This window comes from Portunus trituberculatus, chromosome 13 (assembly GCF_017591435.1).
Source record: "Portunus trituberculatus isolate SZX2019 chromosome 13, ASM1759143v1, whole genome shotgun sequence".
NCBI classification, from domain to species: Eukaryota; Metazoa; Arthropoda; class Malacostraca; order Decapoda; family Portunidae; genus Portunus; species Portunus trituberculatus.
In genome coordinates, this window is record NC_059267.1 from 6619281 (window position 1) to 6631780 (window position 12500).

Consider the following 12500-nt stretch of genomic DNA (forward strand, 5'->3'; position numbering starts at 1 on the left):
CATACATACATACATTCATACATACATACCTGACTCACCTCCCATACCTAACCTAACCTAACCTAACCTAACCAAACCTACACCATTTCTTTTTTTTCTTAATTCCTTTCTATATTCATTTTATCTCAGTACTGGCGCCTCTTCCCTCACTACCAGGTCACGTCAACAAGTGCCGTGACCTGCAGCTGACCTGACCTCGTTTCCTGACCCGGTATTGTGCTGGATGTGTGAATGTTACTGGTATTTTCACTGGTATGTCAAAGTTTATGTTTTTTTAATCTCATTCTTATCTTTGCCTGTTTAAAGTACCTGATTTATTTTATTATCGTTTTTTTATTTATTTGCTTTTTTGTAAGATTTGTGGCAATGCACGAACGAGGAGGAGGAGGAGGAGGAGGAGGAGGAGGAGGAGGAGGAGGAGGAGGAGGAGGAGGAGGAGGAGGAGGAGGAGGAGGATGGAAAACGGAAGACAAGAGGAGGCGGAGGAGGGAGAACAAAAGATGAAGGAGAGGGAGAGTAAGAGAAGGAGAAGGACGGGGAGGAGGAGGAGGAGGAGGAGGAGGAGGAAGAGGAGGAGGAGGAAGAGGAGGAGGAGGAAAAAAGAACAAGAAACAGCATCAAGATCAGAGAGAAAAAGAGAACAAAAGAACGTGAACAGAAAAAGAAGAAGAAAAAGAAGAAGAAGAAGAAGAAGAAGAAGAAGAAGAAGAAGAAGAAGAAGAAGAAGAAGAGAGGAGTAGGAGGAGGAAGAGGAGGAGGAGGGAGAGTGGGAGAGGTTGACTACCATACTGGGAACCGCATAACTGTTTCCTTGAGAGGGTGAGGGAGCGGAGAGAGAGAGAGAGAGAGAGAGAGAGAGAGAGAGAGAGAGAGAGAGAGAGAGAGAGAGAGAGAGAGAGAGAGAGAGAGAGAGAGACTACTGACATTCCCTTCTATCCTTTTCAACCCTTTCCATAACCCTTTCCTTTAACCTCTCCTACCTCTCTCTCTCTCTCTTGATTACTAGCTAGTCTTGCCTCACGCCTAAACTTTTACAAATATCACTAGTCTACAGAGTGACCAGCGGGCGACAGGTAGCCAGGTGAAGACAGGTAAAGCCAGATAGGACAAAGAGACTTACTTTTACCAGTACTTACACAATGCTCGATTAAATGTGTGTGTGTGTGTGTGTGTGTGTGTGTGTGTGTGTGTGTGTGTGTGTGTGTGTTGTGGTTTTCTCTTTTTCCTCTCTTTTCTTTCTTTCTCTTTCTTCTGTTTACGTTTTTTTTTTGTTTCTTTTGTTGTTTTTGTCATTGTTATTTCTCTTTTTTCTTTTCCTCATTCTCCTCCATCCCATTCTTCCTCCTCTTTCTCTTTCTTTTTTTTTCTTTCATCTCCTGTTCTGTTTTTTTTTTCTTATTTTTCTTCCTTATTCCTTTCTCTCTCTTTATCCTCCTCTCCTTTTTCTCATTTTATTTGTTTTCCTCTTACTTCTCTTCTCTTTCCATCTATTAATCACACTACTACCACTACTACTACTACTACTACTGCTACTACCACTACCACCACCAACTACAACTACTACTAATATTACTCTTCACTAACTCCCCTCTTTGTCCATATTCTTCAACATAACAAACACAAACACCACAAACTCTAAACACCAACAAAAAATGATAATGCCAGTAAACTTCCTAATGTAATATACGAAGTTTGGAGGTTTACGAGACACACATACCACGGAAACTTCTCAATAATGGTGTTAAACTTCTCGTGGGATGAAAAGATGAGATGAATTTATAGACACAGCTGGTAGAAGTAAATAGGCATATGTGATTTGTATATAGACAATGATTCATGTATTTGTATAGGCCTATGGGAAGTTTGAAGTTTTTGGCGAGTCCAGGTGAGTGAAAGTAACGGGCAGGTGTACTTACCAATCACAGGTGAGCTCAGGTAAATAGATGAATGCACACAGCGGAGGAAATAGTAAAAGGAAAGTGAAAGGATTTAATTACAGGAAGGTAACAGGTACGCAAGCATGCACGCACTCACGCACGCACGCACCTGCACTCCTTCCTACAGTTTCCATTAGTTAACGCACTCACACGCAATTAAAAAGTAAAGATCGCACGCACGCACTTATCTTTTGTTTTTCACTAGATCAAACACGAATACCTTCCGCCCTTAACATCAAAACACTTAACATTTCGCAGTAGACTAGGAAAACACACACACGCACACGCACACACACACACACACACACACACACACACACACACACACACACACACACACACACACATACACACAGGAAGGTCAAGAAAGGTAACACGAGACAGGTAACACGTAACAGGTAACTCGTCCCTCACAGCACACCTTCACCAGTTAAGGCGCGTTCACTTTCAGGTAAAACTATCACTGTCGCTCTCCCACATAGACCATCTCCTCAACACACAGGCGTATATCACTCTCGCAACACAAGAGGCGGGCCCAGACGCAACACAGAGGTAGGGAGAAGGTGAATACAGCGATACAGCATAACACAGCACACTACAGCCTCACGTACCACCGACACTCCACAGCAGGAACAGCAGCAGCACCACCATCCTTACGGAAGGGCGGCCAGCCACACACTGACTCAGGGACGGGGGTGACTCTCTCTCTCTCTCTCTCTCTCTCTCTCTCTCTCTCTCTCTCTCTCTCTCTCTCTCTGCCTTGCCTGCTCACCTCCATCCCCTCCCCCATCCCCCTACCCATCCTGTCTCCATTACCACCACCACCACCACCACCACCACCACCACTGCTACACCTCTCTCTCTCTCTCTCTCTGATAACACTCGATTTTTCAAGTTTCTCGCTTTCTTTTCAGATCCTCGTTTCCATACACAAGACTGAATGATACTCTCTCTCTCTCTCTCTCTCTCTCTCTCTCTCTCTCTCTCTCTCTCTCTCCTGGAAAAGCTAAGGGAGTGAGTGGGTGAACTACACGATGAAAAGGCAAGAGAGAGAGAGAGAGAGAGAGAGAGAGAGAGAGAGAGAGAGAGAGAGAGAGAGTACACCCAGGGATCAATCTCGCTTCTAGTTTAGAAAAGAGAGAAATGTATAGAGTAAAAGGGAATAAAAGAAAAAATAAACTGAAGAAAGAATAAAAAGAAAAAGAAAAATAAAGAAAGACAGAATGAAGGGAAAACAAATAAAGAAATAGAATATGTAAACAAATGTACAAAGAGAGAGAGAGAGAGAGAGAGAGAGAGAGAGAGAGAGAGAGAGAGAGAGAGAGAGAGAGAGAGAGAGAGAAATTGCACCATCATTATTATTCACCATACATCAATCACCATCTTGAGTCACCATCACCCTTCACTATCATTCATCACCACCACCACCACCACCACTACCATCAATATCACCATCACCATCACCATCACATCCTTTAATCACAATCATCACTCTATTCACCACCACCACCACCACCACAGCCTCGGTCACACTCTGATGAAAGGAGGGAGAGAGAGAAAAAAAAACATGTAACACAGTTCTTGCAAAAATAACTTGACATTCCGTTATATATACAAGGGTGGTGGTGGTGGTGGTGGTGGTGGTGGTGGTGACGTGTGGTGTTGACGCGACGAGATGACCTGGGCGAGGAAGCGAGGCGAGGTGTGACTGTGTGTAATTCACCTCGGTCGCCTGCTGGTCACCCAGCCAGTCTTCCCTATTACGGAGCGAGCTCAGAGCTCATAGACCGATCTTCGGGTAGGACTGAGACCACAACACACTCCACACACCGGGAAAGCGAGGCCACAACCCCTCGAGTTACATCCCGTACCTATTTACTGCTAGGTGAACACACCCCATACATTAAGAGGCTTGCCCATTTGCCTCGCCGCTTACCGGGACTCGAACCTGGCCCTCTCGATTGTGAGTCGAGCGTGCTAACCACTATACTACGCGGTGTGTGTGTGTGTGTGTGTGTGTGTGTCATCATTACACACGCACACGCACACCGCTACACGAAATACACCAGATGGTAGGGCGCTCTCTCTCTCTCTCTCTCTCTCTCTCTCCACGGCGGTAGCATCAGGTAATGGCACAGGTAACATACAGAGAGGTAAATGTGCGGCTCACTGGTGGTGGTCATCCTGCAGGCTGGAATCCCGCAAGCACACACACACACACACACACACACACACACACACACACACACACACACACTTTCTTCACCCATTAGTAAAACGTAAAATCTTAATTAAAAAGCAACCAAGCACTGTCACTTAAACACACACACACACACACACACACACACACACACACACGGCCCGGTAGCTCAGTGGTTAGAGCGCTGGCTTCACAAGCCAGAGGACCGGGGTTCGATTCCCCGGCCGGGTGGAGATATTTGGGTGTGTCTCCTTTCACGTATAGGTGCTGTTCACCTAGCAGTGAGTAGGTACGGGATGTAAATCGAGGAGTTGTGACCTTGTTGTCCCGGTGTGTGGCGTGTGCCTGGTCTCAGACCTATCCGAAGATCGGAAATAATGAGCTCTGAGCTCGTTCCGTAGGGTAACGTCTGGCTGTCTCGTCAGAGACTGCAGCAGATCAAACACTGAATTACACACACACACACACACACACACAACACACACACACACACACACACACGCAAACACATTTTAAGAAAGCTACGTATATTTAATTTTAAAAGAATACAAAAATACAATTAAAGATACACGGAAAACTTAATTATTCTCTCTCTCTCTCTCTCTCTCTGATTATCAATGCAATAAAGAGTTAAAGAAAACTCATTTTATTACTGCTTAATTAACAGAAAACCGAAACTGCGTCTGTCTATCTATCTATCTGTTTGCTCATCTTTAAATATCTATCTATTCTCACACCCTCACACTCCCTCTCTCTCACCACCATGTCACACCCTCTCCCAATCTCCTCTCCCACGGTCATTACAACCTTCCTTTTTTTCTCAACACATCGTCGGAGTTACGGTCTCAGTCATACAGTTAGTCGCCACGGGGAGCGGATGAGGAGCATAACCAGGCGAGAACAGGGGTTACAGAGTCGGTGAAGGGACCCAGGCTAGCGTAACAGAACCGTAGGAGAGATGGAAGGTGATGGGATGAGTCGGTAGGATGGTGGAGTGGTGCGGGAGGTGATGGGGAATGATGGGATGGGCTACTGGAATGGTGGAGTGATTTGGAGGTGATGGGATGGGGATATGGTGATGGGAAGGGCTCATGGGATAGTGGAGTGGTATGAGAGGTGATGGGAAGTGATGGGAAGGGCCGGTGGGATGGAGATGTGATGGGAAGAGCTCGTGGGATGGTGGAGTGATATGGGAAGTGATAGGAGGTGATGGGAAGTGATGGGATGGGCTGGTAGGATAGTGAAGAGGTGAAAGGATGGTGGAACGGTGAGGGGAGGTGATGGGGAGAGATGGGATGGGCATAGTGGAGTAGCGGAGTGGTGTAGGAGATTATGAGGGGTGATGGGATGATGGTAAGTGATGGGTGGATAGTGGAGCGGTGTGGATGTAAGGTTTGTGGATAAAATGTGGGTCTGATTGAGATTTTTGTAGGCTTCTGGATTTTTGGGGGATTTGAAAAGGTTTGTGTAGGTTTTCGTTGTTAGTTTTTATGTATTTGTGGGTTTTCAATGCGTTTTAAAAGTTCAGATTCTCTTTTTTTTTTTTTTTTGCTTTTGTTTCAATGTTTATAGTTTAACATTCAACTACTATTACTACTACTACTACTACTACTACTACTACTACTACTACTACTACTACTACTACTGTATGCTGAGGGTGGGATGGGTTTTAAAATGGATGTTAGTAGAGAGAGAGAATTACAGAAAAATGAAGAGCTGCTAGTGTATAAGTGAAGAAATTTTATGTAGACTGACTCGAGATAAAAAAAAAAAATGATGATATTAATAGAGTGTAAGACTGAAGAAATTTGAAATAGATACAGTGAAGTTAATAAAAGATAATGGTAATAACGAGTAGAGTGAACTGATACTGTATAGGCGAAGAAAATTGAAAGTATAGGTGAAGAAAATTGAAAAATACAGACTAGACTTAAAAATAATGATAGCAATAACAAGTGTGTGTGTGTGTGTGTGTGTGTGTGTGTGTGTGTGTGTGTGTGTGTGTGTGTGTGTGTGTGTGTGTGTGTGTGTGTGTGTGTGTGTGTGTGTGTGTGAGTGTAAAAAAGAACTCCCAGTAAGACAGATTCACTTTAGAAATAATGATGGTAATGTAACTCTCACTGAGGCGGACTCGCTGTAAAGATAATAATGGTAATCGTGTTTGGATGAAGAAGTATCAGTGTTGGCAGCGCTGTGTTGTATCTGAGGAGTTCATACAATACTCAGTGCCTAATTCAGAGACGCTTCCTTCTCTCACTGCGACCATTTTCAAAGACTACGGAATTCTAAAGCCGAGTTCTAAAGAGTATTTGTCCTGTTAGTATTGCGGAAAACTTGTCAACATGTCACTAGAATTACAGAAACATTCTTAAAAACTTGCGTCACTTCAACTAAAGCTATTAGAAAAACCTGTGTCACTTCAGCTAGACCCTTTGAAAAACCTGTGTCACTTCAACTAGAACCCTTGGAAAACCCGTCTCACTTCAACTAGAGCCCTTTGAAAAACCTGTGTCACTTCAGCTAGACCCCTTTGAAAAACCTGTGTCACTTGAACTAGGACCTTTAGAAAAACCTGTCACTTCAAGTAGCACCCTTTGAAAAACCCGTGTCACTTCAACTAAAGCCCTTTGAAAATAGTGAAGATGCTGTGAGGTGGGGAAGTGTTTCACAATAAGGGCCTTAGTGCAAAGAAAGACGAACTCAGTGTTGAAAAAAGATGATAGACGAAACATTTTGAGATGATAACGGAAAGGTGTGTTCATTTTCTTTTACTAACGATAATTTATTTATCCATTTGTTCGGTTTTTTTTTTATCTCAAATGAAGTAAAAAAAAAGTACAATAATGTGTTGTTTCGTAAAAAGATTCTATACAAATTCTATTAAAATTTTATAATATGTTTCGAGTGTTGTAAAAAGAATCCACTGACAGAGAGAGAGAGAGAGAGAGAGAGAGAGAGAGAGAGAGAGAGAGAGAGAGAGAGAGAGAGAGAGAGAGAGAGAGATAATAAAAATAAAGTAAATAAAATAAATCGTTTGAGTGAGGCAGGAATTTTGTGTTTCCTAAAAAAAATTCACTCTCAGCATTTTAAGTTGTTGTAGTTATTTTGATGTACATTTTTTCCCACCCACCATCCACCCCCCCTACTCCCTCCCTTGCGAATACTGACCAACTATTTTCTTTGCCCTCTTTTTTTTTTTTTAGTTGTTTGCGACAGGAGACGAAAAGTGCAGGAATGTATATTTGTTTATTTTGAGGTGTTTTGATATTTGAATGTGTGTGTGTGTGTGTGTGTGTGTGTGTGTGTGTGTGTGTGTGTGTGTGTGTGTTTTTAATCTGGTACATACGCAGGAAGGAAGGATCACTATTACATTTTCCTATTAATCTGCCTTCTCGTACATTTTTAAAGGCACACACTTCCAAAACAAACATAAAACTCATACCAAAACCATTTTCCTTCACATTTTTTCATTCATTTGCGAGAGAAAACGAAAAAAATAACCACAATATATATTTTCCACCACCATTGTTATTCTAAACCACATTTCTAAAAGCTACACACACTTGCCATGCGTGCTTTGGGGTCCGAGGGGTCTCCAAGCGCACGGGTTCGAATCCTGTCCACGGTCCGAGTGTAGGTAGGGTTTCCTCACTCGGGGCAACGGTTTCCTAGCGAGTGGGCTTTGAGATAGGAGGTACCCCCAAAAATACCCTCTTTAGCCCAGAAATTCACATGAAAAACCCACATGGTATAAATAAAAGAAATACTCGTAGAAAAGCACGTCTTCCCTTCCTTGTATATAAATCTACACTGAAGGAAAGATAGACTATATAAAAAAAAAACTCTTATTTATTCATGTCTTCACTTCTACTCTTGCTCTCTCTGTATATATTTCCCATAAGATTGACAAGCGCTATATTTCTTCCCAACCTCAAAAAAGTTTACGGTTCTGGACGCGGCCTCGGGACACGGCAAGGCTTACTGGCTCGTTGGCTGGCTGGCTCACTGGCTGGCTGGCTGGCTCACTTGCAACATCTATAGATTGCGCTGCGCTTTCACTGTCCACTCCTGATGCGCTTTCGGTGGATTCCCCGCGAATTCCAAGTGATTGGTTTGAGAGAGAGAGAGAGAGAGAGAGTAAAAGATGGCATCCACCCAATGTCTCTCTCTCTCTCTCTCTCTCTCTCTCTCTCTCTCTCTCTCTCTCTCTTTCTGTTAATGGAGTTTCTTTCTTCTCTCACAGTCTGTTTTCCTCCTCCTCCTCCTCCTCCTCTTCTTTTCTTCCACACCACTCCTTCTCCTCTTGTTCCTCCTCCTCCTCTTCCTTTACTTTGTTTTATTTGTATCCTTATAAAACTACTGGTCGTTTTCTCTTCCTCCTCCTCTTCTTTTTCCTTCTCCTCCTCCTCCTCTTCCTGCTGCTGCTGCTGCTCCTCCTCCTCCTCCTCCTCCAAACATGGCTGTTCAGAACAACATTACAGGAAATTATCTCAATATAAAAGTTTAATAGTTTACTGCGCCATTGTATAGCACCTCTCTCTCTCTCTCTCTCTCTCTCTCTCTCTCTCTCTCTCTCTCTCTCTCTCTCTCATGCACTAACTATTCTAAATTTTTCTTTCTCTTTTTCTTTTATTTTGTTGTTTCTGTTTCTGTTTTTCTTTTCTTTCTTCTTGTATTTCTTATTCTTATTCTTGTTTATATGTAGATTCCTCCTCCTCCTCCTCCTCCTCCTCCTCCTCCTCCTCCTCCTCCTCCTCCTCCTCCTCCTCCTCCTGCAGTAACATCAATAGAGTCAAATGATCACAATATTCTCTCGAAATTTTACTGTGTGTGTGTGTGTGTGTGTGTGTGTGTGTATCCAAGTGAGATTCCAGTTCCTTCTTTCCAAACTCACACACACACACACACACACACACACACACACACACACACACACACACACACACACACACACACAGACACACACACAACTTCAAAGCGCCACTTATGGAGAGTGTGCAAATCTCCTTTTTCCTCCTCCTCCTCCTCCTCCTCCTCCTCCCCTCTTTCTCTCGCTTTTCCTTCCCTCCTCTAATCCACTCCTCCTTCTCCTCCTCCTCCACCTACACTTTCATTACACTTTCACACCCACTTCCTCTCTTCCCTTCTTTACCTGTCCTCCTCTTCCTCCTCCTTCTTCCTCCTCCTCCTCCTCCTCCTCCTCTATTTTCCGCAATCATGTAACTTTTTCCCTCCCCGATACACGTTTCCAGGGTCATGTCATGTCAGGTCAGCGCTGTCAGAGATCATAAGCTTGCGCACTCAAGGACAGACATCATTCACACACTGCGCTGCGCTGAGAGAGAATGCTGGGTAACGGAGGAGAGGGAAACAGGGAAACGAAGGAGGATATAAGGAGAATAAAGGAGGATACGGGAGGATGAAGGAGAATAAAAGGAGAATAAAAGGAGGAGGATAAAGGAGAATAAAGGATAAAATTAGGATAAAGGAGGATGAAGGAGGATACAAGAAGGATAAAGGTGGATAAAGGAGAATAAAGGAGACTAAAGGAGGATAAAAAAGAGAAAAAAAGGAGGATAAAAGGAAGATAAAAGGGAGATAAGAAGAAGAAAGGATACTGGATAACGGAGGAGAGGGAAACAGGAAAATAAGGAGAATAAAAGGAGGATAAAAGGAGATAGGAAAAGGAAAGAAGGAGAAATGAGGGGAGATGAGGGGAGATGAGGGGAGATGAGGGGAGATGAGGGGTTTTCAGGACATGGTGAGGGAGGAAAGGGTTATATGTATTATTCATGTTCTCTTTGTTTCTTTTTTTTCTTCTTTTTTCTTCCTTTTCTTTCTTTCCTCTCCTCTCTTCCATTCACTCCTCCTCAGATTTGTTTTTTTTTCCTCCTCCTCCTCCTCCTCCTCCTTTCCTCTTCCTCATTCTCTTTGTTCTTACATCTTTTGCATTTTCTTCTCTTTCTCTTCCTCTCATCCCAACTCACCTACCAATCATTTCTCCTCCTCCTCCTCCTCCTCCTCCTCCTCCTCCTCCTCCTCCTCCTCCTCCTCCTCCTCCTCCTCCTCCTCCTTTCTCACTACCTCACTCTCTAATTTTTTCCTCCTCTTCCTTCATCACAGCTTCTCTTCCTTCACTTCTTCCTCTCTCCTTCATTCTTTTACTCAAATCCTTCATTCCTTCACTATATATGCCTTCCTTTTCCTCTCCATTCCTTCCTTCCTTCCTTCACTTTTCATATTCTTCTTTCACTAAAATCCTTCATTCCTTGACCTACACATTCCTTCTTTAAATTCTTTCCTTCCTTCCTTCCTTCCTTCACATCCCCCTCCCTTCCTTCATCCCATTTTCTTTTACCTCCTTCCCTCCTTTCCTTCACTTTCCTCCCTTCCTTCCTTTCTTCACACACCTCTTCCTCCCTTCCTTCCTTCATGTATCCCTCCTTTCTTTCATCCCCTCTCTTCCTTTCTTCCTTCCTTCACATCTCTCTCCCTTTCTCCACCTTCCCTCTCTTCCTTCCTACATCCCTTTCCCTTCCTTCCTTCCTTCACCTCTCCTCCCGTTCTTTACCTCCCCCTTTCCTTCACACACCTCTCCCTTCCTTCACACCCGACTCCCTCCCTCCTTTCCTTCCTACACCTCCCTCCCCTCCCTTCCTTCATTCCCCCTCTCCCTCCCTCACCCACACAAATGAGATCTCTGTCCATAAAGAGCTCAGGAGAAACACAATTGGCGAGCGTCGTTTTCTGTGGAATATCAAAGACTCCCCTCTAATGGACGTCATTAGCGCAAAGAAAACGATAATTTGCCTAACGTGATAAATCTTCGTGGGAAAATAGTACATTCTTATTTTTTTCTCTTCTCTTTCTTTCACTAGGAGGAGGAGGAGAGAGGAGGAGGAGGAGGAGGAGGAGGAGGAGGAGGAGGAGGAGGAGGAGGAGGAGGAGGAATACAAAGGAAGACAAACAGCAACAGACCCTGAGGTCCTTACTAGGCCCTTTGTTGAGACTCTTTCCTAACTATTTATACCAGTGATAGAGACAGGACAGCAAAGGAGGACGATGAGGAGGAGGAGGAGGAGGAGGAATACAAAAGGAATACAAAGGAAAGTCAAACAGAAACAGACCTGTTGGTCCTTTCGAGGCTGTTTGGTAACTTCTTCTAACTGGCTACAGATAAGAGAGACAGGACAGTACAGGAGAAGGAGGAGGAAGAGAGGGAGGAGAAGGAGGAGGAGGAGGAGGAGGAGAAATATAAAAGGAATACAAAGAAGGAACGAAAAGCATAGGGGAAACAAACAGGAAGACGAGGAGGAATACAAAGGAATACAAAGGAGGGACAAACAGCAGCAGGCCTACTGGTCCTTACTGGGCTGTTTGTGGTCTACTCAATCTAAACCAGTGCTGGAGAAAAAGAATAGCAAAGGTGACGACTCCTCCCCACCCTAAGCCTAAGGCTGGCAGGAAATAAGGAAAATCCATACAACATGGAATGACTGTATGGGAATTTTGATGAGGAACGAGAAGAGTTAGGCATCACTATCACTCAGTCTCTCTCTCTCTCTCTCTCTCTCTCTCTCTCTCTCTCTATATATATATATATATATATATATATATATATATATATATATCTATCTATCTATCTATCTATCTATCTATCTATCTATCTATCTATCTATATATATATATATATATATATATATATATATATATATATATATATATATATATATATATATATATATATATATATACTATATATATTCATTTATTTATTTATTTATTTACTTATTGCATGAACACTCTCTCTCTCTCTCTCTCTCTCTCTCTCTCTCTCTCTCTCTCTCTCTCTCTCTCTCTGTCATGAGCACGCCATGTCTTGCCTGGCATCCTTCCATGGATATTTCAGTCTGCTACACAAATAGTTTACTATCATCATTATTTCTATATAGTCTTGTTATCATCCTCTTTGCAAAGGTAGGACATAAGAACATAATGCAAGCTGTGTTCCTCCTGTCAGCCTCATCAATCTGTCTAATACGGTTCTAAAATTTGTTAATTTCTCAACATTAACAACCTGGTGTACAAAGATCAATGATGTGATTTTTTAACTATGCACTAAATTGGTCTGGGTTTCTCCACTCAAAATGTGAAATGAAAACACCACAAATTTCTTTAAAGAATGGCTTTAGAATGAATGAAGCATGAAAACATGGACAAAGAAACACGTGGTGAATAAAGACGACCTATTCAACTTCAACATTGATGTTTTCTCCATCACGCATCACTCCTTTCATCACTCACTCACTAAATACTTGCACCCTCAGTCTGTCCCTGATTCTCTTCTTCATCCTTTGATTAAC

The 12500-nt window shown here is 43.0% G+C and overlaps 1 protein-coding gene across 7 annotated transcripts in view; it reads right to left on the reverse strand.

Moving 5' to 3' along the window:
* Window positions 1-12500, reverse strand: part of LOC123503011 (mucin-5AC-like) — a 172196-nt gene that overhangs the window by 41193 nt on the left and 118503 nt on the right. For 2 of the 7 annotated variants that reach the window (XM_045252370.1, XM_045252369.1), the window contains exon 1: window positions 2549-2658. The exons of the other annotated variants lie outside the window; for them this stretch is intronic. In XM_045252370.1, the coding sequence (XP_045108305.1) occupies window positions 2549-2588 (40 nt within the window). In that variant the 5' untranslated portion in view covers window positions 2589-2658. Of the gene's footprint in view, window positions 1-2548; window positions 2659-12500 lie in introns of those variants that run through there. 7 annotated transcript variants of the gene reach the window in all.